This window comes from Aspergillus caelatus, assembly GCF_009193585.1.
Source record: "Aspergillus caelatus strain CBS 763.97 unplaced genomic scaffold BDV27scaffold_34, whole genome shotgun sequence".
In the NCBI taxonomy this organism is placed as follows: domain Eukaryota; kingdom Fungi; phylum Ascomycota; class Eurotiomycetes; order Eurotiales; family Aspergillaceae; genus Aspergillus; species Aspergillus caelatus.
Window position 1 is genome coordinate 1 of NW_022475297.1, and position 24,659 is coordinate 24,659.

At 48.4% G+C, this 24,659-nt stretch overlaps 10 protein-coding genes across 10 annotated transcripts; 6 read left to right on the forward strand and 4 right to left on the reverse strand.

The window, feature by feature from the left end:
- Positions 1-2,127: 2,127 nt before the first annotated feature.
- On the forward strand, positions 2,128-2,955 carry BDV27DRAFT_142671 (uncharacterized protein; the record flags this gene model as incomplete). Its single annotated transcript, XM_032069986.1, has 3 exons — positions 2,128-2,221; positions 2,334-2,485; positions 2,641-2,955. 3 exons carry the CDS (start codon positions 2,128-2,130, stop codon positions 2,953-2,955), a joined length of 561 nt encoding a protein of 186 aa, XP_031930595.1.
- Positions 2,956-5,031: 2,076 nt separating this feature from the next.
- On the forward strand, positions 5,032-6,903 carry BDV27DRAFT_169456 (glycoside hydrolase family 72 protein; the record flags this gene model as incomplete). The annotated part of the gene is made up of 4 exons (XM_032075037.1): positions 5,032-5,106; positions 5,168-5,205; positions 5,274-5,299; positions 5,364-6,903. 4 exons carry the CDS (start codon positions 5,032-5,034, stop codon positions 6,833-6,835), a joined length of 1,611 nt encoding a protein of 536 aa, XP_031930596.1. The 3' UTR covers positions 6,836-6,903.
- A 1,707-nt stretch (positions 6,904-8,610) lies between these two features.
- Positions 8,611-9,875, forward strand: BDV27DRAFT_70251 (uncharacterized protein). Its single transcript, XM_032077348.1, has one exon. The coding sequence runs from the start codon at positions 8,700-8,702 to the stop codon at positions 9,486-9,488; it is 789 nt and encodes a 262-aa protein (XP_031930597.1). The 5' UTR covers positions 8,611-8,699; the 3' UTR covers positions 9,489-9,875.
- Position 9,876: 1 nt separating this feature from the next.
- BDV27DRAFT_70252 (Zn(II)2Cys6 transcription factor domain-containing protein) lies at positions 9,877-11,697 on the forward strand. The gene is made up of 4 exons (XM_032077349.1): positions 9,877-10,083; positions 10,140-10,670; positions 10,724-10,858; positions 10,911-11,697. The coding sequence occupies exons 1-4, from the start codon at positions 10,027-10,029 to the stop codon at positions 11,616-11,618; spliced, it is 1,431 nt and encodes a 476-aa protein (XP_031930598.1). The 5' UTR covers positions 9,877-10,026; the 3' UTR covers positions 11,619-11,697.
- Positions 11,697-12,465, reverse strand: BDV27DRAFT_70255 (TspO/MBR family protein). The gene is made up of 2 exons (XM_032077350.1): positions 12,305-12,465; positions 11,697-12,242 (listed from the first exon to the last, which is right to left on the reverse strand). The coding sequence occupies exons 1-2, from the start codon at positions 12,405-12,407 to the stop codon at positions 11,776-11,778; spliced, it is 570 nt and encodes a 189-aa protein (XP_031930599.1). The 5' UTR covers positions 12,408-12,465; the 3' UTR covers positions 11,697-11,775.
- Positions 12,466-12,851: 386 nt separating this feature from the next.
- Positions 12,852-15,463, forward strand: BDV27DRAFT_70286 (Zn(II)2Cys6 transcription factor). The gene is made up of 6 exons (XM_032077351.1): positions 12,852-13,537; positions 13,592-13,848; positions 13,900-14,131; positions 14,179-15,051; positions 15,102-15,172; positions 15,222-15,463. Exons 1-6 carry the CDS (start codon positions 12,939-12,941, stop codon positions 15,263-15,265), a joined length of 2,076 nt encoding a protein of 691 aa, XP_031930600.1. The 5' UTR covers positions 12,852-12,938; the 3' UTR covers positions 15,266-15,463.
- A 37-nt stretch (positions 15,464-15,500) lies between these two features.
- On the reverse strand, positions 15,501-17,604 carry BDV27DRAFT_169462 (UbiD family decarboxylase). The gene has a single exon (XM_032075038.1). It carries the CDS (start codon positions 17,245-17,247, stop codon positions 15,736-15,738), a length of 1,512 nt encoding a protein of 503 aa, XP_031930601.1. The 5' UTR covers positions 17,248-17,604; the 3' UTR covers positions 15,501-15,735.
- Positions 17,605-17,764: 160 nt separating this feature from the next.
- On the forward strand, positions 17,765-18,880 carry BDV27DRAFT_123675 (UbiX family flavin prenyltransferase). The gene has a single exon (XM_032065918.1). It carries the CDS (start codon positions 17,965-17,967, stop codon positions 18,685-18,687), a length of 723 nt encoding a protein of 240 aa, XP_031930602.1. The 5' UTR covers positions 17,765-17,964; the 3' UTR covers positions 18,688-18,880.
- A 470-nt stretch (positions 18,881-19,350) lies between these two features.
- On the reverse strand, positions 19,351-20,252 carry BDV27DRAFT_142678 (putative isochorismatase family hydrolase; the record flags this gene model as incomplete). Its single annotated transcript, XM_032069987.1, has 4 exons — positions 19,351-19,441; positions 19,500-19,719; positions 19,786-20,098; positions 20,163-20,252. 4 exons carry the CDS (start codon positions 20,250-20,252, stop codon positions 19,351-19,353), a joined length of 714 nt encoding a protein of 237 aa, XP_031930603.1.
- Positions 20,253-21,601: 1,349 nt separating this feature from the next.
- Positions 21,602-24,558, reverse strand: BDV27DRAFT_169468 (nucleoside phosphorylase domain-containing protein; the record flags this gene model as incomplete). The annotated part of the gene is made up of 3 exons (XM_032075039.1): positions 22,612-24,558; positions 21,857-21,934; positions 21,602-21,817 (listed from the first exon to the last, which is right to left on the reverse strand). The coding sequence occupies exons 1-3, from the start codon at positions 24,364-24,366 to the stop codon at positions 21,602-21,604; spliced, it is 2,049 nt and encodes a 682-aa protein (XP_031930604.1). The 5' UTR covers positions 24,367-24,558.
- Between the last annotated feature and the right edge of the window lie 101 nt (positions 24,559-24,659).

Consider the following 24,659-nt stretch of genomic DNA (forward strand, 5'->3'; position numbering starts at 1 on the left):
AGATAGGATCTCTAGAGACAATCTAAGAGATCTTGGACTAGTGGAGGAAGCAGAGAGTAGGGGAGAAGGATAGTAGGAAGGGTAGCCTAGGCACATCTAGGAGTTACCTAACAGACAATGAATACCGAGGAGGGCACAGCCCAAATGCTCTGGCGCAGATAGGCGGATCGGGCGAGGAAAAGGACCAGAACGAATATACGAAGGATAGTAGGAGCTTATAGAGCTCCTAGAGATAAATTAGGGGCAGTGGTCTAGACCACTGCCTAGACACATGTCTGTCATAGCCAACTGGCTCCACATGGACGTTAAACTTGATTAAATAAATAAATAAATCTATAGTAAAGTTACTGGGAGTAGTTTTCAATCAAGAGCTGTATTGAAAGAAGTATATATAGTAAGTAGTTAAACAGGCAACCAAAGTAAATATTGTCTTTGGTAGACTAAGACAGCTGCGTCCAGAGTAGATAAGACAGATATACCAGGTATATATAACCCCAGTGTTGGACTATATATCGACTATCTGGTATAATTCTCTCCGAGACAAAGTATATTTGTGATTACTGGGAATAGTTCAACAAACTGTATTTATCTGTATTCTATTCTCTTTTAAAACGGTAGTAACTTTAATACTGGAGATAGAAGTATATTTACTACCGATATATCTCTATCTCTATCTCCGGATACAAAATACTATAGCAAGACTATATATCCTCCTACAGGGCCACTCTATATAGATTATACTGTTGCGAGTACAGAAATATAGGAACAATACTTATATAGCTACTTAATTTCCCCTAACAGAAGTCTTGAAGACAATAAAATTAGAAAGACTAGATAGACTAGAAATAATTGACCCAAGACTACTTCTATCTTAGAGGTCTCCAGTATTTGAAGAGATCGAAGTCAAGCGAGACTGAGAGACAGTAAGGGAGAGAGTATCTACTATACAGACTATCTCTAATATTACAGTCTACTCAGATATCTCTGAACACCAGAGCTATCTGGGCACTGTAGCTGTAACACTAAATAAAAACCTAGAAATCACTGAATTCCAGCAGACCCAAGTCAGATCTATAGATCAGTAGTCGATCCACACCACTGAACTAATCGGCATATTCTATACAATTAGCTTAGTAGTTAAACTTGTCTATCAAATCCAAAGAATAATAAGTAGATATATACTATTAATAATAATTCTTTATAACAGTAAATCTACTCTGTAAGCAGTTTATAACCCAGAAAACAAGCCAGAATAACAGATTATTTATACTATTCTTTAAGCAGCCATAGAAGCCAGAGCAAGAGAGATTATACTCTGTCTTCAGTAAATACCAGAGTACTGTAACAACTCGGGAAAAAATACAGCAGATTAATTAGCTAAGAAAGTAGCAATTTCAGGTAAAATATATCTGTTTCGATCTCTTTTATCAAGAGAGAAGACTACTATTCGCAACTATATCTATTGCCAGTAGAAGTAGAAGTAGAAAATATTTAAGAAAGAGAGTTATCTTTGCAAGATTAATAGTACACTACCTACAGTATATACAAGACGGCTGTACAGCTTACTATAACAGAATCGGGCTTATCTATTGATATAAATACAGGCGGGCCACTCCTGGCTAGCTATATATAGGAAGATCTTCGGGTTTCAGGAGGATAACCAGTATATATATAATACACAAGAAACAGTAGTCTATGTCTTAATAGACTGTCTACTGTTAAAGATACCCCGGCAAGAGCTCCGGAAGAAAGTCAGGGATATATTTAATAATATATCAGTACTACTAGGGGGCAGTAAAGATAAGGAAAGATAAGTAGATACTGTCTTACAAGCCAGTATAATTAAAGTAGTGCTGGACTTTGTAGAGATATCACAACAGTTCTGAAGTCGCGCGCCTAGAGAGCAGCCTAACAGCGAGAACAGCAGCTAGGCCACGATAGGCCGCAACGAGGCTCTAAGTTTATTTTCAGGAAGTGGCACAGTCTACATGTACATACAAGGATATATATAGTTGTGGTAGTCTGCATATCGCTTTAAAATTTGCGAGGGGTCAGGGTAAATGAAATCATCCATCCATCCATCCATCCATCCATCCATCCTAGTGTAACCCTTGATTCTTGAAACACATGACTGGCTTGTCCATCTGCAGACTCAAAATTGCCGCATATCACCGCCCACTCTCCTTGCTCAAGAACAAGTTGGAAAACATTGACCAAGGTGGTTGGTTGACTAATGGCTCAACGGGGCCTCTGTGGGAAAGAAGATGAAATTGGGGGACTTGTTCCTCTATGGACAAGGTCGCCAGATGTCTCTGTCATCAGATCTCTTGCAGTGAAGCATTTGCCCGAAGGCCACGATAATGTCAATGTTACTTTTTTCGCGGAAGGTTCCTTCAACAAGTTATATAGCGTCTCTTCGCCACACATACCACAGCACTACCTCATACGTGTAGCATTACCAGTGGATCCCTTTTTCAAACAGAGAGTGAGGTTGCTACGCTTACATAAATCCGCAAATACACATCGATCCCTGTGCCCAAGGTACCAGCATACTGTTCATCATCAGAGAGCGAGCCTGGCTTTTGATGGATTCTGATGGAAAACATCGTGGGTATCCCCTTGTCAGATATCTGGGACGAGATGTCTTTTGAGGTAAAGGCAAGCTTGACGACAGAGATCTGTGGCTACCTCGAAAGTCTTCAGGGCCTTCAATTTACACAGATTGGAAGTCTATATTTTTCTTCAGTTCGCGAACCAGTCGGCACCAGAGATATCGGTGACGCGCTGGAGGCTATACCAACCAATACTACGGTTGACTGTGGCATTGGAACTGACTTTGTGATCGGGCGAGTTGTCTCCCCTTGGTTTTTCAGAGACAAGCGCCTATATCTCTCTGCCGTTCGTGGCCCTTTCCAATCCTCGTATCAATTCATGATGGCGAAAACACGGATGTAGATAGAGAGGATCAAACATCTCTCCCCTCTCCCTACAGATGACTTCTACTCCGAGACCGATGGAGTTCTTGCAGAGGAGCAAGGGGACGTTTTGGATACGTGCTACAGCCTAGAGGAGCTTCTGCCTTATATCTTTCTCCCACCGGGTGGACAACATGAAGCTAAATTGCTTTACCATGATGAACTTTCAGCCTCCAACATCATGGTGGACTCGGTGTCCTATCGCGTCACTGGTATAGTCGACTGGGAAAGCGTCTCTATCCATCCTGCATGGGAAGCGACAGAGTATCCCTTCTTCTTGAGAGGTATGGACGTGCAAATGCCGCCGCCGCTGCCCCCAGGTTCAGGGACTATCGAACCCGAGCTCTGTGAAATACGGAAGAACTGGGAGAAAGTTTGCCTGCGACGTTTGTATAAAAGGACGTTACATAATGATATTGAATTGTCGCCGGACGTAAAGCACAAACGCAAGTTTTCCGATTGCCTAGAGACTATGCAGATAAATTGGACAGCATCCGGGCATTGGGCACGAGGGATGCTTCGAGAACTATATCAATAGAGGAGAACCCAGGCTAAAAAGTCTAGGCTCAAAATTTCAGTCTCGATGCCGCCCTTGGCAGCTAAGTGACCCTTGTGAATGACGCTATAGCATCGATGCAGGTGCCGTTGCGAATAAAGTGACCCCGTGCTCTGTGATTTGAGGAGCGACGGTGAATGAAATCTTGACCATTCTCTTTTGCGACTTCCTTTTCATATACAATGGATGGCTATGAGACTACGGGTCAGTCACCAAATGAATATTCCATCATTCAGACCTCCCATGCCTCGACCCGGTCTAAGACGGCAGCCGAACGCAATGATGCTACCCATGCTGCGCGCCGGGTCCGTTGAAAATAAGAAAGATATTAATCATAGATCTCGTGAGGGCGACCTGATCGAGTGGCCAGAAGTACACAACAAATCCGACGGACATAGGACTAGGGACACGCCGCTTCTCAGAAGTGAGGTTCTAATGGCTGTAGGCATAAACCATGAAAGGAATACTGTTGGCGCTACTGCGGATGTTGGGGGGACAACGCGGCCACGCTTCCAGTATAAGCCAGATAAAGATCTCTTTAGGAATGAGATTAATGTCTAATGTAACCACAGCCGTACCACTTTGATCGTCTATAAGTTACTGTTAAACATCGTTTCCGGCGATAGTGCTTACATTGTGGGGAGAAACAAAAGTTGGACAATATCCTTGCCTGCAGTTGCCAGGTTACAGGATGTCATCGTACGACATAAAGAGCTGCGACGATGAGGTGGCAAACGTCCTCCGTGTAACATGCAATTGATGGTAATTGAATGAAGAAAAAGAAAAGAAGACGAAGAAGACTCGAATATCGCCAATCTTGCTATGGTGTGCCAGCATTCAGTCACTGGTCAGAATATTAATCTCTCTGTCGATCCCTACTCGGCCCAGAAAATAACCATGTAAGCCCAGCGACTTAGACTGTTTGACAGACGACAAGCTCTCGGCAAGTACGGGCCTTCACATAAGAAGACGATTGTGCGTAGGGACCCTTTAATAGTGGTCCTTTCTATTGCCGCAGTTTCAGTACAGACACTCTTGGGGCGTATAGAAACTTTCGATGACGCTTTTTACAGAAGTAGAGCGTGGCGAAATATACCAAACTCGCCCTGGATTCCATGGTTAGAAATGAAATATGAGTGTTGGGATTCAACTCTGACAATGGCCGTCGCTTTTGGGGGCCTGTCGGATAATGTGACCTGGAGTAGCCCTCTTTGACTGTCGTACCCTCACTTGGTCTTGCCGACTATGTCAATTGTTCAATTTTTTCAATTGTTCCTTCCCTCCTGGTGATTCATTAGCAGTTAGAGGCGGGCTTACTGTCAGCCTCTCGTTACTTATGTTCTCTTTCTCTTCTTGTCATTCACTTCACTTCACTTTGCCTTTCTTATTTCCCCCACCAGCAACTGCAGAGTAACCACTCCGGTATTTCTTGTACAACAGCTGCTATCGTGAACAGGTCTGGTTTATCTTTTGTACGATTATACGACAACAAATTTCATCATGAAGCTCTCCAATGTCTTACTGGGCAGTGTGTTGGGGACAGCCCTGGCTGATATGCCAACTATTGTCGCGAAGGTGGGCGCGAAATGGAGGATTGTAACTGTCGTACAGTAACGCTGACAGTACCGCTTATTAGGGATCCAAATTTTTCTACAGCAACAATGGCACTCAATTGTAAGTACATACTACTATACAGTTCCACCCTTGAATGTCTCGGCTTCTACTGATTGGTTGATTCTCAGCTTCATTCGCGGCATTGCTTACCAGCGTATGTGACCACTCCATCTCTGTGGGCCTTGTGCTATCTGATTAACCATAATCACCATCATCAGAGGAACACACGGGCGCAGGCGACACGAAATACACGGACCCCCTTGCGGATCCAGCGGCTTGCGAGCGCGACATCCCATACTTCACCAAGCTGCGCACCAATGTAATCCGGACATATGCCGTTGACCCATCGAAGAACCACGATGAGTGCATGAAGAAACTCGCTGATGCCGGCATCTACCTCATCTCTGATCTTTCCTCTCCGACCGAATCCATCGAGCGGGAAACCCCCAAATGGGATCTTGATCTCTACAAACGGTATACCGATGTAATTGACGCGTTCGCAAAGTATGATAATGTTATTGGATTCTTCTCCGGAAATGAGGTCGCCAATGCCAAGAACAATAGTGCGGCGATTGCCTTCGTCAGGGCAGCAGTCCGGGATATGAAGGCTTACATCAAGCAGAAGAGGTACCGCGACTCCTTGGCGATCGGCTACTCTACCGATGATGATCAGTCGATGCGTGCCGATGTGGCGGACTACTTGGTCTGTGGAAACAAGGACAGCCAAATTGATATGTTCGGCTATAATATCTATGAATGGTGTGGAAAGTCTTCCTTCAAGGAGTCTGGCTACGAGGAACGTACCAAGGAATTCTCCAATTACCCCGTTCCCGCCTTTTTCTCGGAATATGGATGCAATAACCCTCGACCTCGGCCATTTGATGATGTACCAGTGCTCTATAGTGACCAAATGAATGATGTCTGGAGCGGCGGCATCGTGTATATGTACTTCCAGGAGGACAACGACTATGGTCTGGTCACCCTGGGCAAACCGAAAATCAGCACCATGTCGGACTTCAACAGCTTGTCGTCTCAAATTCAAAAGGCGACCGCAACGGGCGTGAAAAGTGCGGACTACCGTCCGACTGCCAGTGCTCGGACCTGCCCGAAGGTGGGTGACGGCTGGCAGGCCAACGCCAAAGACCTTCCACCAACCCCCAACGCAGATCTCTGCAGGTGTATGGAAGAAGGCCTCACGTGTGTGGTCAAGGACTCGGTGTCGGAACAGGAGTATGGTAAACTATTCGGAATGATCTGTGGCAATGAGGGCGTCTGTGATGGACTCGCCCGTGATGCGATGAAGGGTAACTTCGGTGCATACGGCATGTGCAGCGCCCGACAGCAGCTTTCATTTGTCCTCAACCAATATTATCAGCAACAAAGCAAAGAAAACCAGACTTCGGCGTGCGACTTCAAGGGAGCTGCCTCCACCAAAAAGGCGAGCAAGCCCACGGGTATCTGCTCGTCGCTCCTGGGGCAAGCTGGTTCTGCCGGTACTGGCACGGTCTCGTCCAAGCCAACCGGTAGTGGCAGTGGCAGTGGTAGCGGTAGCGGCAGTAGCAGCTCCTCCACATCAGACTCTGCTGCCGGCCTCATGATAGCACCACGATCGGTTCAGGCTGGTGCTTGGCAAATCGGGGCTTACCTGGTGACGGCGATAGTGGCTGGTACTGGCATGATCTTGCTGTAAATGATTATTGCCTATAACTTCACTCTCTTGATGTGGGCTCCTTCCTTTTTGTGTGTATCCAACTGTTTTGCATTGTCAACCCACGATTAACTTCTTACCCACTGTGCCTTATTTCCAATCATGACAGTAGTTGCGTTACTTGGCTGTATTCACTAGAGATGCTCCAAATGGAGACGTAGAAACTCGTCTCTTTTGAGATTAGCGTCGTCTCCAACAGGTAGACAGGTGGTTGGAGAGCTTTTGGAGCATCTGGTATGCACATACCATTGTAGGGAGTCTAGAATCTATCTCAATCGAGGAATGTGAGTTTCGCTCACGGAAAAAAAATTGTCGTATGGACATAGACGCGTAGAGAGGATGGTTGCCCACATCCGCGTCGTCAAGATTCCCCTTATCGTCTCCGCCTTGGCAACTTGTCGCAATGAAGTCGTCGTTGCTACCACAGAGCGACCCAAATTCGAGATAGCCATCTGTTATACTACTCTTGCCATAAATCCTAATACTTGGAAGTCGGTATACTTTCAAATGATTATACGAATTCCTAAGATTCAGCATATCATTCACATTCTATGCTGTAAGCTGTGTCGTACTTCATAAGGAAAGATATATATTTTCAGGACCGATCGGTGAAAAGGGCTTTCAATCGCGCTCTATGAGCAGTACGTCGAAAGAGATGACCAAAAGCATATAGGACAATAGTGGACATGTTAAGAATATGAATCCCGGGGAGGAAGACTTTCTATCTTCTCCCGATTGTTATACTGTGGGCTACATACTGCACCATCTGTCTGGATAAATTGAAAGGGGTGGGGTTGAACCCGATTGAACCCTTTGTTGCTTAGGGGCTTGACTGACGCTAAACCACTTTCGGACCAAAATGCCTACCACTACGAAGAACAAACACGACAAGTATGCGGTAGGATATTCAAACAATCTCATTCTAACATGGCTCGAACGCTCTCACTTTGTTATTCACACCACTATATTTGTGTCTCTCTCTCACGGAGCCCCCAACACGGAGATAGCCAAGAGAAAAGCAAGCCGGTACCCCCCTGGCGAGACGGTCTCGAATAGTGGATTAGTGAAAGTCTTGGCTTCTGGATCCAGCCCAACAGGGGTCTAGGGCTGAGCCTTGCCCTCCTGCGGGGCGTACTCTTGAGAAGTTGAGATGCCCAGAGCTAACAGTTGAGCCATGGAATGCTGGCCATGGCTCAGCGGTGTAAGCATAAAAGCTTGTTTCAAAAGTCCATTCATGTCTTCTATTATCTATGTGGTTAGAGATTCTGGCAGAAAACAATTTAGCTTGATTGTGTTGTAAATTTCCTGTTCATCTTGGGATTTGTAGATCGTCCGCTGAATTGAGAGGTCTGTTCCAATAGGCCAGCGTCTTATCAGTATGCCTTGTTTGATTAACCTAGAGACGGATGAGCCCACTGGGAGGTCTTTGTCCTTGCTTTGGGTTCACCCGTGTCTCTATGGTGTGATAACCGTGCATCGCCCTCCACCGCGTCATAGGGCTAAAAGTGACAGGTGGCTGAGGGGAACCCTGTCCAAATGGGGATAAAAAAAGATCAGATTGCAAGCTTGGTGGACAGAAGGCCAATCAGAGTAGAGACGTGGATCTAAGCCACGGGATCGGCCACCAATCAGGCATGACTTTTGTGTTGGAGCGCTGGGTTGCGCCAAAAGAGGTTAGCGTCGCTGTAAGGTGAGATTCGACCCCAAAAGTAGATATAAACATGGAGAACGGCGACGGTCTCAAAATGCATCTTCAATCTACAATCACTCTTCTACACTACTACACTCTTACACTAAGTCTTTCTTCACTGTCTATACTCCTTCAATACTCTACAAAGATCACACAATGTCTTTCGATTCAACCGAGGAGAAAACCAGAGGGTTCTCGCACCCGATTTACTCATCTCATAAATTTAGAATGTCGCAGCAACAGCAGCACTATCCTAGTCACAATGCACCAGTACCACCTCCATATCCGGGACAATTTCAGCCGATGCCACCAAACCCGCAATATGGATACCCTCCTCAGCCGTATGCCAGTCATCCCCAACCAATGATGGGCAACCCCCAGTACCCTCCTCAGCCGCATCACACCCAAAATTCAATGCGCTCCCTGAAAATTGAGTTCTCCAGTTGGACATCAAGACATCTAGCCATCAATGATGTCGGGCAAGGCTCGTTGCTCTATACGGTCGACCTGCACAACCGAAACCCACAGATGGAATTCAAGGATGCCACAACGAACAATACCATCGCCACGGTGCATATGCGGGCTTTGAAACCAGAAATGGATATCAAGCTCCACGGTCGTGACATTCATCTTCGCGTTCACCGCTCCATGAAACCCGAAACATCGTATCACTCGATCGCGTTCCCCACCATGTCTTTTACATGGAAGGTGACTAGCGCATGGAAGTTCCTCAGTTTTGAATGTGTGGACCAGAACAACGTGACCGTGGCCAGGTTCAAGCCGGCTTCCTCTTGCTCCATGCGGAAGTTTGGTCAATTGGATATACTGATCCCGCCGGCTACCAGCGGAGTCGCTATGGATGAACTGATGCTCACGGGCGTGTCCTTTATGTATTACGAATACTTGAGTCATACGCGGAACACCACTGCCGCTGTCACTGTTTAAGCTATGATCCTCTACAATCGACGGAACTTGCGGTGTTGTGGTGATATTCTTTTTCTTTATATTGGCGTGTTTATTATCTTTTCCTCTTTCTTTCTAGCGCCGCATTTCTTTTCTACCGAAACCCTCTCTCTCTCTTCCGTTCTTCTGCTTTTCATCATTTATTCTTGGGTCTGGACAAATTGGCGAACAAATTGTATTGCATGTTGGGAATTATGATTGGAACAAAATACCCTGGTTCATGTATCAAGAACTTCAGCATGATTTAAACGGAGACCAATTGAATGCAAAATTTAAGACTGAAAAAAACACCTCAACTTGGCTTGTTCTTGTTATTTGCCCCGTGGACGGTACTATTGGCTAACGGTCAAGCGATTGGTGATCCTAAAATCTTACAGACTATGAGCTGAAAGATCCACAGCATTCACAGCCTCAATGTCAGCCTGCCAAGAGACGGGCTAAGGCTTGGCATACGCTATATCTTATCAGCCCGATAAACGAGCCATTTCCCCCCAAAGATGCCCAGCTGACAGCGAACATCATGCCCGGAGTACCATCAGGACGGGCGTGTGAAGGCTGTCGTCGCCAGAAAAAGAAGGTATATGGTGCATCTACCTTCTGATATAGCATCGGTGGCTTATGTCTCGCTTCTAGTGCGACGAGAAACAACCAACCTGTGGACGATGTCTCCGATTAAACATACCATGTATTGGATCCGGACAGCGGAGATTCAAGTTCCAACAGGAGTATACCATCCAGATAATGGTGAAGAAAGGAAAGATCAAAGGACAGTCTCCCAAGGATCAGACCAGCTCTAGCAGCGACGAAGAGCGTACAGAAGTGTGCCGGGTGTCCCCACACCCAAGTAGTGCCCTGACGGTGTTAACTCAAGCTTTTGTCCGAGCTATACATCCGTCGACGGACATCCGATGGAATCTTGCGTGGGTATATGGGGGCTTCCTGAGAGATGTGCCTGCTCGACTGGGCACAAACGAGGCCCTGGACACCGCTGCCGATGCAGTAGTGTGTATGCATTCGGATTTCTGCGCCACCCGGAAGATGTCTGTCAAGGCGCTCAGTAAGTACAGCCGTGCTTTAAATGCCCTCCATACATATCTGGACGACCCGGTCAAGGCGGCCAGCACCGACACGCTATGCGCGGTGACGATACTCTTGCTCTGCCAGGTTCGCAATTCCTGATACTGTGTGGGATGAGACTGGTTGCTGATAATTGGTAGGGCTTCCTCCCCGGCCAGGGTAAAGTGCGATCGGGCCATGCAGAGGGGGCTGCTCAGATTCTCAAGGCGCGGAGGAATTTTCGACCCCGCGATGACTTCGAGGCAAAGCTGCTTCTGACATTGCGCGGTCCTGTGGTATGGCTCCCACGACCCAAAAGTTGAGGTTGGTTACTGAAGCGGGTAATAGCTCTTCGAAGGTCTATTCGTCGACAGCATTGACCTAAGCGGTGAGGAGTATGAAAGTCTGGTTGAAAGCGATCTCGATGCCGGCACCCCAGACGGGCAGATGATGCGCTGTCTTGCACGAGTGCCAGGGATCCGAAATCGCATCGCAGTAACAATGCCGGGCGATGCTGAGTTCGAGGCACTACGACACGAAGCTCGGGCCCTCTATGAGAGCTACCAACCGGTCTTGACGGCATTACAAGCGAGGACAACATCAGTCGAGACGCCGCTTGCCGTCGGTTCTATGTATCGCTTGTGCACCCTGCTTCATGCGCAGTATCAACGCATGTATGGCATTGGTCTTACCGTAGCCATTATCCTGAACTGCCTGGCCCGAGCGCTGGACCCAGACGACCCTACGCTTCCCGTGGAATCCACTTATTTCGCACAGGAGACCATCCTTTTGTCGGATAGTCAGGTGGCCTTCCGCCCTCTGGGATCCTTTTATATGCTGATCTGTCTGTTGACTGCAAGAGTGGGCACCACGGACCCGATCCTTCGGACTACTGTTGAAAAGGCACTGGATGACTATCAGCGCGAGTTCGATGGGGGACGTGCCACTGACACGATAGCAGAATTTGAGGAAAAGGTGCGACCCATATCAGTTTTTTCTGCGAATAAGGAGGACAATACAATGAGTCGCTGGGAGTCTAGTTTACTTGAAGTCTAGTGTAGCGCTTTGTTCATTATTGTTTTTGGCCTTGCCTAGCTTTACATAACTGTCCTGTATAGATTCACGTAGCCAGGAGGTGGAGCATATGGCACAAACGCAGTCAGAGGCGATGCAAAATATCAATTTGGTAGAAATACAGAGTCACGAAATCTATTTACTGATCCTTTGGCTTTTCTCCGATGGTCCATTTGTTCAATACACCCACACCGGCATTGAGGTACGTGGCAAATGCGAGCCACCCCGCGTAGGGGACCATGAGCCAAAAGGCCGTGCGATCTGTCTTCCACCAGGTCTGCATCAGTGCCGCTACATTCCCTCCCAAGAGTAATATATCCGCCAACGCCCAGGCAGGGCGACGGAGCCCGAAGAAGAGTGGCATCCAGAGGTAGTTGAGCGCTAGCTGTGTTGTGTAAAGTGTTTCCCAATTCGTACCCAAGCTCTGTGCAGCGGTGGAGGAGGAGGAGGAGGAGGTCAGGGCGCTATATCCGGCTCCTGTCGCGTGGTGAGCGGCGTATCCCATGGCCCCATAGAGAACCGTCCACATCGGTGCGAAGAGCCATGCGGGCGGATAGAAGGCCGGCTTATGAAGTGATTTGTAGGTCCCCTTAGTTTTTCCTGCACCTGTATAGAGTTATGACATGGTCGATTCCTCTTGAATCACTGTCTTCATAGGTGTAACTCACGGTTGACTAGGTAGCCGACCAACATTCCAACCGTGGTCGGAGCTGTGACGGAAAGGATTGGCGAGGTAAAGACCTCTCGGGGAAGTGCTATCGACCAGGCCATCTTGGGTGGCCAATTGTGAGGCTCAAGGAAAGCGAGAGTGAGCTTCACGAAGATGGTGGGTTGGCATCGCTTGAGACGCGGCGAGTGCCTTGGTTATAAATGCCTGCCATCGCGCTGGCGGTAACTGACGTCATTGCGGCTAATATTACGGGTAGATTAAACTAGATGGTCCAATAACATCGGGACAATGACAATCGATCGTAACATCTCGGACAAGCTGTATCCCAGCGTGAGAGTACTTGGACTATGTACTAGTGTTGTGTTGTTCATCCTGTGCTTCTCACTGATTCACTGATGGCATTTGCAAACATAGCAAAACAAGGGAAATACTATCTTATCATCATGTGATGTCACGGGATCCCGATGGGAAATGCCGAGTTTCCGGATCGGGAGTGGATCCTCCAGTCATTAGAGTTAAGCATAGCTCCAACATGAATGAACACTGCGAACTCTTCTTCAATTTTCACTCTTAATTGTCCGAGTTAAACAAATCCATGACCAACTGAATGAATCAATGAATGAACAAGTGACATGAATAACCGCAGTCCCGATGTGCAACGCCAAGAGATTGACCGTGTGCTGCAACTAAAGCGGAAGCAGCGCGAGGCTAAGGCCTGTTATCCTTGTCGCCAGCGCAAAGTCAAGTGCGATAGCGGCCATCCTTGCAGAACATGTCAAAAGCGTGGCCACCCACATATCTGTGCCTATGATGTGTCGAAAGACTCGTCGCGACACTCGTTTCCCCGGTCGGGGAGGGTGGATCCCGTTCGAGCATCGCCGTCGCACCCACAAGCTGGTATTACTTCCCCGCTGACTCCGTCACCGTCGGCACTTAATGGAGCAGAAACCGAGAGAGCGCAACCGCTGGATGTGGCTTCACCATCGGGAGCCGCTCCGAGTTCTGGGTCGATCAGTCGTGATCGCTCGTCTGATTATGTCTTCTCTGGGCAGAACTCTGTGGTCTCCATTCTCCGGCTTCAAGACCCTGATGGGTCCATCGCGCGAGAGGCAGGGTCTGTGTTGGGCCTGCAGAATACATACGAGTATTATCCATTCCTTGACATTAAGACTCCAACAGATCGGTGGTGTGCACTTCTAGACATACTCCCTCAGAGAACGGAGATCTTAAAGTAGGCTCGACCACCACCAACGACACAAGAACCAATGATTTTAACGGGGAATAGATTTTTTCACCACCATCGCTTGTCTGCACACCCTTTTAATCCGATCTTGGTAGATATTGATGGGGTTGAATCCGCCATATGCACCTTTCTGGAGTCGGTCGCATCCGGGGAACTGAGTAACCCAAACAAAATCTCGGAGCGTTGGTCTTCCGATAAGTCCATTGGCCATATCAGTCTCCTTTTGGCGACCTTGGCTTCCGGTGCTCATTTTTCAGATCTCGAAAACCCACAGCGCTCGGAAGTATGCCAAGATCTTGGTATGGTGTTTCAGCGATTTTCTGCTTGAACCAATCGCTAATGGTGAGCAGCACGTCGATCATTCCAGGCCCTGAGATTGGCAAATTTCCTTTTCCGGCCCTCCTTGGACATTGTTCAAGCCATGCTCATCCTGGGAAACATGTTGCAAAATAATGGCCAGTCTGACGCAGCCTGGGCGTTGCTTGGGACCACCGTCCGCTTAGCCCAAGCTGTTGGCTTACACACCGAACGCGGCACTTCACATTTACCAGAAAGTGTCCGTCTGAAGGCCAAGAAGCTATGGTAAGGTGTGACCTAACACATTGAATTCGACACGCTAACCCGTCAAGGTCCATGACTGTTTGGCAGGACTGCTTATTGAGCCTCTGTTATGATCGTCCACCAGTGGTCTCCACCTCGGGTTGGCAGCAGAGCATTAGTCTCACGCCTGCACTTACATTGTCGTTCACGGATATGATGCATTTTCTCTGTCAGTTGGGCCTCGATATTGCCAAGGTTCAGGAGCCTGAGTATTGGGATTTGACGCGCGCCACTGAACTATTGAGCGCATTAGATAATATCTACAGTCGTGCCCAGCCCCATCTACTCTCCCGAGAGCATTGCCATTGTTTACAGGAGCACCAGGAGCACCTCGCCCTTCGGATGCACATGTCATTTTGCGTGTCTGTGCTCTGCCGACCGACCATCCGAAGTTCTCCAAGCCATTCAGATGACCCTCGTTACAGCCGCCTACGGCTCCGAGCCAAGGATAGCCTTGTGAGTGCATCGAATGCGTTCCTGGACTTCCAAACTTTGAGCATCGTGCCCTTGCGAACCTGGTCAATGGTACATACAGTCTTGAGCTCCACATTGCTCCTCTGCATCTGGCAGGAAACTCGGAATGACAACGAATGTCGAGACTTGCAGCAGAGAGTGATCACAGTCTTCTCAACGGCGGACCCCGCAAGGAAGGACACTATCGGTGGATCGGATGACGGACAGTGGCTGTCCGCGCGACATATTCGTGCCCTTGTGGCTCTGAGAAATGCTGTCCGCAATGCGCCGCTTAATGCAGTTGGTCAAGATGGTAACGGATCGCAAAGAGAAGGCCAATCTACCTATCCTCCCTTGAATCCTAATGTAAATGGACTTGTAGCGCAAGATCCAATGTTTATGCCTGGATTCGACTTGGGCGGAGGTTTGACGACGGGGGATGGAAGCTAGTAAGTCGGTTATATCTGGTTTGTGGGTTCTGGAGATTGACGAAGAACAGCTTCCCGGAAGGTGTGCTCGACAATACAACGGACTTCTCCCCGTTGACCTACCTGGACTCTATTATGAACGGTAAGTGCTTTCATGAGTCTCAGGTGTCATATACTGACGTTGTTGAAAGTGCCATTATTTAATATCTCTGAAGACAATGCATTCTTACAATAGCTTGCGTTTATAGCGACTTTTCATTTCAATGCTCATGCCTATATACGGATAATATACCGCACTCGATTGCTGTTCTACCAACTAGCTGAAAGAAGCCGATGCACGCGTAAGCATACTAGACGTCATGCCTTCATTCTTCAAACGGCGAGTCACGAGGCCTTATAACGTTCCCACAATGTGGAACTCGCGACTTATACGGCCGGAGCTTCTCCATTACGGTGGTAGATGCTACCTTCCGGGTACGTTTGCACGAGCTCTCAATTCAACTCTTCGCGCTAGTCAGCACAGCTCTCCTTCTGACGTTCTAGACCAAGCGTGTTACGCGACGCCTCTAGTTCTCGAAAGCACGTGCATGGAAAGACCCCGATCGCATCTGGCGTTGCTCTCTGTGAAAACAAACTATCATCGTTTATTCATCATACTAATAAGCTAATTTGCTGTTCAAATGTATAATTTAATGTACACATAATTTATTCCTGTTTTCTGAATCCCAAAGCCTCCCACTTGGCCCTGACCTTGGCCTTGATCTCTTCTGGATAGGAGTGCTCAAAGTCGGCAGCTTCCCAATCAGCACCTGTGGTATACTCCGTGGGCATCAGAGCGTCAGACACAACTTTACCACCCTTGGTGGGCGAACCTGTGCCGTGACCCATGTAAGGGATAAGAGGGAAACCACGGACGTCTTCAAAGAACATTTCATCTGCATTGGGCCGACACCGTGTCGCGAAAGCCCACATGACATCTTTCCACTCGTACGGATCAATATCTTCGCCAACCAAGACCAAGCGGTGGATGGTGTACCCGGCCTTATGGTTAAACACCACATCCCCGACCCTTTTTTGGAGCTCTTTGGGGGTTAGCTTCATTTGACGAAGCTTGGCGGTGTCCACTTTGAGAGCCACCCAGGTAACCTGCGCCTCAAAGGGAGAAAAGGTGTCGGTGATGGGGAGACCGGCCAGCTGGCAGATTTTGCGAATCTCGGCGGCGGCCAAGGAGCCAATCATAGTATGGGTTTCGTCAGTGAGACGACCGCAGGCGGACATGGGAAGGATGGCATCGGTCCGGTAGGTGATCTTGTTGACCTTGTAAACGGGACACTTGTGGCTATCACCGGGGAAGACGTAACCGTGCATCTCACCAAAGGGGCCCTCATCGGCGGTTTCAGTGATGGAGAGGGTACCCTCGAGGACAATCTCCGCGTTGGCGGGGACGTGCAGGTGGTTGGTGTCGCACTTGACGAGCTCCAGCGCGCGACCCGTCATGGCACCAACATACCCAGCCTCAGTAACACCATCCGGGATCGGCATCGAGGAGGCCATAATAGCGGCAGGAGGGACTCCGAAGCATAGCGCCCATGGGACATCCTTGCCCTCCTTTTTCCACATTTGGTGGATTTGCCAAATATGCTGGGGCTCAATAACCAAACCCGTCAGGTGATTCTTGTCCTTGACCATCGCACGGGCGATAGACCAGTTCGTCCATTTTCCATCAGGAGACTGCACGACATGCATGCCGTATGTTTGTAAGTATTTACCGCCGTCGGACTTGTGCACCATTGGCACTGGGAGTGCAGTGAGATCGATTTCGTCGCCTTCAAGGGAATTCTCCTTCACTGGACCGGTCTCGACGATCTTAGGATCAATGGGAGGTAGCTGGGACGCGGAGAGCATCTTGTCAAGGATCTCCTTCATGCTGGCAGTAGGGGGCAGGGCCAGGTGGCGGGCGAGACGGCCGTAGCGGTCACGTTTGGACTTTCTGAGAGAGCCGGGAGCGCCTAGGATACGGAATAGGCCATTCTTCCCCATGCCCTTGAGGTTATTGAAGAGGGGGGCTTTGTCATCGGTTTCGCAGACAAGACGAGTGATCGCGGCGGCTTCCAGGTTAGAGTCGATCTCGGTGTTGATCTCGACCAGGTCATCGTCGACCTTGAGGGCTTCAACGAAAGCGCGGAAGGAATGATCGACTTCGTTAGGAGCGGCCATGTTTGCACTTATTGCGGAGTTTAATCGTGGAATATGAAGTTAAACTGTGGTATTCGATATTATCGTGTGGGTGTTAGTGTGGAGACTACTGTTATGATGCTTCCTCGACTTCATTTATATACCTACACATCTACCAGTACGGATCTTCGGCATCTGCAAATTACCAGATTAGGCAGTGGATAGTACGTCTTCTAGAAGCGTGGAATTTTCTCAAATGCTTGTTTAATCTTGCCGAAGCATGTTCGGGGCCTCGGAGGAGGGCAATGCTCTTAAGCTCGCAGCTACTCGGAGGCTCGGAAATCATTCCAGGACATATCTCTGTACCCACCAGTGATATAATATTGTGAGGAACCAAATTACTGGAAACGCCTCACCCGAACTCTATCCACAGTCTCGGAGCTCGGTGTCTCGGTAACCCACCTTTTGATGCAGGCTATCCGGGATGCCGATATCATTGAGTCCTGATGAACTGGTAGAATATGATCCCTAACCGTTCCCAAACTTTTCTTACTTGTCATTTGCCTTTACGGCAATCAACATCCGAGGGTTTTTTTTAAATACACAGGTCGCGCAGTGCATTTGGATCATCATCTCATCGCATCAGTATAAAATTAACGAAAAACCCAATCGCTTCGACACTCAACATCAAGCCTTCTGTTGACACAGTCCCAATTCAGACCTACATATCGTCTCGGTACTGTTGATTAGGATCTCACAATGCTCTCCTCTTTCCTTCCTTCTGGCACCAATACGCCAAACTCCGGCCGTCACAGCCCCGACAACGCATCCGAAACCCAATCAACCACACAATCCGTACCGGTCGAGCCAACCTCCACCCCGATGCCTCTAGTAGCAACCGGCGGTCGACGCAAGCGAATCGTGGTAGCCATGACCGGAGCCACTGGCTCTATTCTCGGAATCAAAGTTCTTATCGCTCTCCGGCGACTCAACGTCGAAACCCACCTCGTCATCAGCAAATGGGCCGAAGCAACCATAAAATACGAAACAGACTATCACCCACGGAACGTGCGCGCCCTGGCAGACTACGTCCACAACATAAATGACATGGCAGCGCCCGTCTCCAGCGGCTCCTTCAAGACAGATGGCATGATCGTTGTCCCATGCTCCATGAAGACCCTCGCCGCCATCAACTCCGGCTTCTGCGAGGATCTGATCTCCCGTACTGCAGATGTCATGCTGAAGGAACGCAGAAAGCTGGTTCTTGTTGCCAGAGAAACTCCTCTTAGTGATATCCATCTTAGGAACATGCTTTCTGTGTCTCAGGCTGGCGCTATTATCTTCCCGCCTGTACCGGCCTATTATATTAAGGCGGCGTCTGTGGATGAACTTGTGGATCAGAGTGTTGGTCGCATGTTGGACTTGTTTGATCTGGATACGGCCGACTTTGCCAGATGGGAGGGGTGGAAGAAGGACAACTGAGACGGCGAACGAAAAAATCTCTTATACTTCGAGACACATATATATGTGCACGGATAAGTCATTTGTTCTTTTATAATTGGCCAATCACTGTACGTGGTCTGCTGTTGGGCAAAAAGGGGCAAGGTATGGGTTAGCATCAATTTTGCATGGGGTAATCGGGATGGATTGTTACTCTTGATAGCATGAAGAAGGCGTTACTCAGGGCTAGGCGTTCTAGAGTTTTATTTTATCAGTGAAATCGAAATCCATATATTTCTCAGTTATCCTTTCGCGTGTTTATCAAATCTGTGGTTGTTGGGTATGTTGAAGACATATCGGTGACTTTTAGAGGTTGGATTGGAATGCAGAGAAGGGGCCATTTGTTTTATCTAAGAGTTACATATAAAAAGAAACAAAGTGGTATGATAGCTAACAGACAAGGGATGTTTTAAATGTGATATTAAAGTTTTATCGGGGAAATACAATGGTCCTAATGTGCCGGGAAACAGTTCTATTAAATTAGATTTCCTCAGCTTCTGTTCTTCTATCTATACTCCGTACCTATCTATCCCATTTACCTTCCATGAACTATGGATGTCCCCTTCCCTTTCCAACCAGACTAATTAGTCTATTGTAATGACCACGTCTTGACCTCTTGCCCTAGCTGACCTGCTAAGATCTAACTTAGATCAAGGTCGACTCGACGGGAGCCAGAGTGCCATTTTCAATAGCACCAGCATGGTGGCGGGCAACCAGTCCGTAAGCGAATTGGTACCTGGAGTAGCCTTGCGTTAGTAGTCCGTGACAGCAAAGACGGAATGGTGATATCGTACTTGTCAAGCATGGGAAGCACCTCGGTCAGGCCGGGGGTGTTTCTCCAGTCCCTCATGAGATCAGTAACGATACCGAAGATACCCATCAGAGTAACGCCGGCCTTCTCCATGCGGCGGTTGGCATCCTCAGCGAGGCGGGCATCGAAGGTACCACTGGCCTCAGTGTTGGCAAAGACCTCGTATCCTTCGTCGACGAGGGAAAGAGCCAGGAATGCAGTGCCTATTGAATTAGACCTTTAGCGAATGCTAGTACTTGAATGATAGAATAGATAAAAGACCAACTTACAAACTTCAGTGACGATACCGCCAATGATCAGCTGCTTCTTGCCAGTGGCCCGGACGGCAGCACGAAACTCCTCGTTGTCCCAGGCGTTGACCTCACCCTGACGCTGGACCAGAGTGGCGTTGGGGTGCATATCCCGGATCTCCTTGAGCAGGAGGCCGTTGGGACCGGTGTCGGAGGAGGTGGTCAGGACGGTGGGGAGGTCAAAGACGTTTCCGATGGCGGCGTGGGCCAGCATGTTGTTGCGGAAGTCATTGGTGCTGTAGTCGCGCACAAGCTGGGCGAGACCGACCTGGTGATCGATGACCAGTAGGGCCTGGCATGCAACGTTAGTATGGGCGTGATAAGTAAGATTTCTCAAGAGGAGCAATGAGACATACAGCGTTGTCCTTGTCAATTCTGTTCCATGCCAGAGCGGGGACAGAGGCTCCAAGGAGCGCGATGGTCTGGAAGATCTTGCTGAGCTGCATTTTGCTGAGTTTGACTTGAGAGATGCTGGAAAGCTATTGTTGCTCACTGGATCTGCTGCTGCCTGGTAAAAAGAACCTCCATGATGAGGAAAAGTCCTCTGCTTATATAGTGCTCTGAAATTGCATCCCAAGGCTAGATTGAACCTGCAAAGCATGTGTGTAGCATTGACAGCAATTTCCCAGATTGGTGACTTCGAAGAAGTTATTATTATGCAAGTCTTGTATAAGCCTTCGTCAGCGTTCAAAATGATCCCGTATGTCTTGGCATGCCTACTGTAACCACGCTAGCATCGCTTACCACGGATTATACAATTCTGACAAGCCCTTCTTGGCGGGCCGACCCTTCCCTATTATGGCTCTTTTAACGGATGGAAGTTTCACCAGCCAATCACACCATGGTAGGGGAAATTAGCAGCTGCCCTAATTTGGGAATATTTGACACATAACGGCCTGGGGTAAAGCTCTCGGAGGAATCTAGATTCTACGATACTGTACCCTGGATCTACCCACGGTTGGAGATTAGCGTCTTTTTAGCACTTGCCCATTATTCATGAATGCTATGAGGTATTTTCTTGCAAATGGTGTGTATTGGCAACATGGAACTTGGAATCTAAGATATGTCTATTACCTGTTCCAGCCCTCTCACTCGGCCAGGGATCTTATTAATGATACCTATCTCTATCCTGATTTGGGGTCGATAGTTTGCTAACCAGGTAGAGGGGAAAAAACTCGTCATATAACCAGCTTCTTTACTGCAGACCTGAAAATTTTCTCTAGACCTGGCTAGAAAAAGGCAAAGACATCACCGGCGAAGGGGCTAATGTAAGTACTAACCGTCCGATCCAATCTGAGAGGTCCCGGGTTTCCCGTGGTTAGTTCGATTGCCGCCACCGTGGAATAGCAGATGGCGAGAATAACCCACGTGGTAAGAGTATCGGAAACCATGCTTTTTTCCGGGATATGATAAGAAGGCCCATGTAAACTAGGCCGCATATCTCGGTAGTAGTTAGTGACTAAATACGGTATAGGATCACATTTCATTGTCAATTATCTACTGCTCAAATGGCGTAATTTTTCAATCTATGATTGTTTGTGAACGTTCTTCTGCTAGAGAAACCCCCAGTGGAGCTTAGGATATTACTGGACGGTAAAGCTTGCGATGAGGTCAGTTGTCCTTGACTTCACTTTCAGTCTCTCTCCATGGCAGTATATAGTCATACTATCCTCACGACCAATAATATCTTGACCAGAATCTGCTGCGCATGGAAGCATGTCACTCTCCCCCCGCCATTTCCATCGTCTCCCACCCCTTCTGATGGTTTTCTCGCGGATTGACGGCATCTTACTGACTAATAACGACGAATACTGAAGCGAATAACGCCAGCGACTCCCTGTCCCGAAGGAGCAGGCGGCATGATCTCACCACTGAGCGAAACAGTCTTTCCTCCAGAATTGTGAGCTGCGATCTTCACGTCGTTCGGGCCAACAGATGACGACCCGGTATCAATTTCGTAATCGCCATTTAAATCTTCGAGGCTCTCGTACTGGAGGGTTGCAGATGGTGCCTAAAGCTGCCCACCATGCTGCTGGAATGTACCCATAACCGCAATGGAGAGGCCGTCAACAACGAATTGCCCGAAGAACTCTTGGCCTCGTACATGAACATTGCCGTAAGCGCTTATCTATTTTGAACGTTAGGGAGAGATTCATGATGTAGAATAGAGAATGAATGATGTCTTCTTTACTTGAAGGGAGATATTACGTTGATCGAGAGAAAAGGTCTCGGTCTTTAGAACGACGCGTGGAGGAAGATTGGTGGATTGTTGAATATGCTGTTTGATGGCCAGGAGAAAGGGTCTTACATAGGGCGTCTTCCGGCCACAAGGAAGGGGTACAAGGTTTGAGCGCTGAGAGTCCGCATTATCGTGCTCAGCTCATGACAAATACTGCAACCTCCTATTGGAAATATTTTCCGCAACGGATGAAGGTGGGGAAAGTTTGGGTAGGGGTGCGGCATCGCTGCCTCGCAGGGAACCTCCTGTTGGCTATACCATGATACTCACTGATGATCATGTCTCATGTTGGATATGTCTGCCCGATTGCGCGCTCTGTGATTGAGATCGCCGGTAGTCTTATCTGCAAGTAAGGTATGGGAGAATGTTTCATTGTACTATTGCTGGTTGGGATATTTGTTTATGAGTTGGCCATCACACCGCGTTAGGGGAGAAAATTCAAACTAGACATGGGAAATATATATATATATAAAAGAATATAAAAGGAGGCCTTGCGTAATTCGTGCAGTTACCATTAATCGTCAAACACCCGCGGGGCCAATGATGGATTTGAATAGACATCATACTGATGCTCGTCCCCGAAATTCATTGATTAGAGCCACAATTTCTGGAACTTCCTCGCCGGCTTCTTGAGATTTATTACTTTTGTGCTCTGCTGATTGTTTGTTCCTCCTCGCTATGGAATTAGGAACTGGAATCTGTGTATTACGTCTCGACACGTAGCCGCGTGGTTTCTTGGAACGTGGAGGCACCGGGGGCTTGGATGCACTCGATACAGAATCCGACCTCTCATTTGATGCGTCTTGTCGCTGCCAAGGTACCCTATCAAATGGGTCACAGCTCGAGTCGACAGGTGAAAGCGGACCACCAGTATCATGTGGGATACTTATCGAAATGTTTCTGCTGATCTCTTTGCCCATCAGGGTTCGGACCCCTTGGAGAAGTTCTGCGGTACTGCCCAACACCTTTTCTCTCTCAGCACCATTCCACTGTACGGTAGAAAACTCTGTCGGGCATTGATGTGGGGATTCTATCCAATCCACTTCACTTTGCCTTCGTGCGTGGGACACTGCTTGCTGGGCAACGTGGATGTTTATATGTATGGGTGCACCCCCGAACTGCTGCGTAGGACCCTCCATGGGCTGAGCTGCTTTCATCGGAGGGTTGAAGTCGGGTGAGTGGATGTTCGCTGCCACTGATAACATCCAGAGATAGAAGGACCAAATCAATTGCCCAAAAATGGCCAGCAATACGCAGGTTCCAATGAGGGCACTGTGCATGGTCGTCACTATTCCAGTGGGCAGTTTTTCAAGCACCCGCATGAAGTCCGCACGGTCGACTTCCCACCGTTTGTGCTCGCTCACACGCTCCATGCCTGTGGGATTGACCGGAGGAATAGTGAGCAGCAGCTCTTTGGCACAGACGGCGGCAGCAGCAGCAGCATAGCCATGCCATTGGTCGTTCTTGTGAGCATCAGCATAGTCACAGATTCCGCGAATCGCGATCCAGTTAAAGGTATCTGAAAGCCCCGCGGCTTCCATCTCGAAGCAAATGGCTTCTAGTTCATGTGCGAGTTGATCTCTTGTCTTTGCATCTTTCATAACCTGGTCAGCGGATGCAATTGTCCCTTCATGGACCTCTATCAACCTGTTTCTGCGAGGAGGGCGCTGGATCAGATGGAGATGCCATTCAGCTTGTTCACCTGTACATTCGCAATCTCTTGTATGTACATATTCGGGTGCATACAGTCGGTCTGTGTGCGCTGCAGGCCTACGGAATGTATCTCTAGTAGGCTGGGACTTGTCGAATGTTGCTTCCAGATTCGCATGTAGATCGGTTCCAATGGAAAGACGCCTTCTCAGGGCATCTATTGAAGGACGAAATTCTGGAGCTGGGGAAAAAGTCTCACCAGTGATCTTGAATCCATCCGGTGTCCTTTTACCGAAGCCATATTGGACAACCCTGGTCCCGATCACCACATCCCCAAGACGCACGTCAGTCGTCGCGTTCGGTACGCCGCCACCGATGCCCACCATAAAGACAAGCCGGATGGATAAGAATCTTCTCTTCATATCCTCCGCCACTCCGGATGTGGATACTAACCCATATTTCCCGGCAGGAAGGCATCCGATTACCACCTTATGAGGCCCAACTCTGCCCCGAGTGTAGTAGTTTGCACCATCCTCGGCTCTCAAGAAGCCATTTCTCTCGTCGTAGATTTCGTCCAGGATTTCCCGGGCGGCAATGTATTCTTTCAGAAGGGCACAGACCCAGCCGATTGTAAACTCGTTGTTACTGGGTCGTGGTGTAGATTCAACCATTTGCGCGGCAGCTTGGATGGTATAGTAACGGATATGATCGCAGGCGGCAGATATTCAGGTAAGATTATCGCTTACCGTGCTTAAGAGTCGGTGTTGAGTCTCAAAACGCGGGAAGCTAGCGAGTTGCTGTCCTCGTCAATGTCGATATGTAGCGCTAGGATACAAGTGCGGGTAATTTCTCCGAAAGCTAGCAAGTAATAAAACAATAGTGTGGTTCCTTAGCTACAACTTTACGCAGCGCCGGGTCGCAGAAATAATATAATAATAATCGTTGACCGTGTCATTTCGCTGCA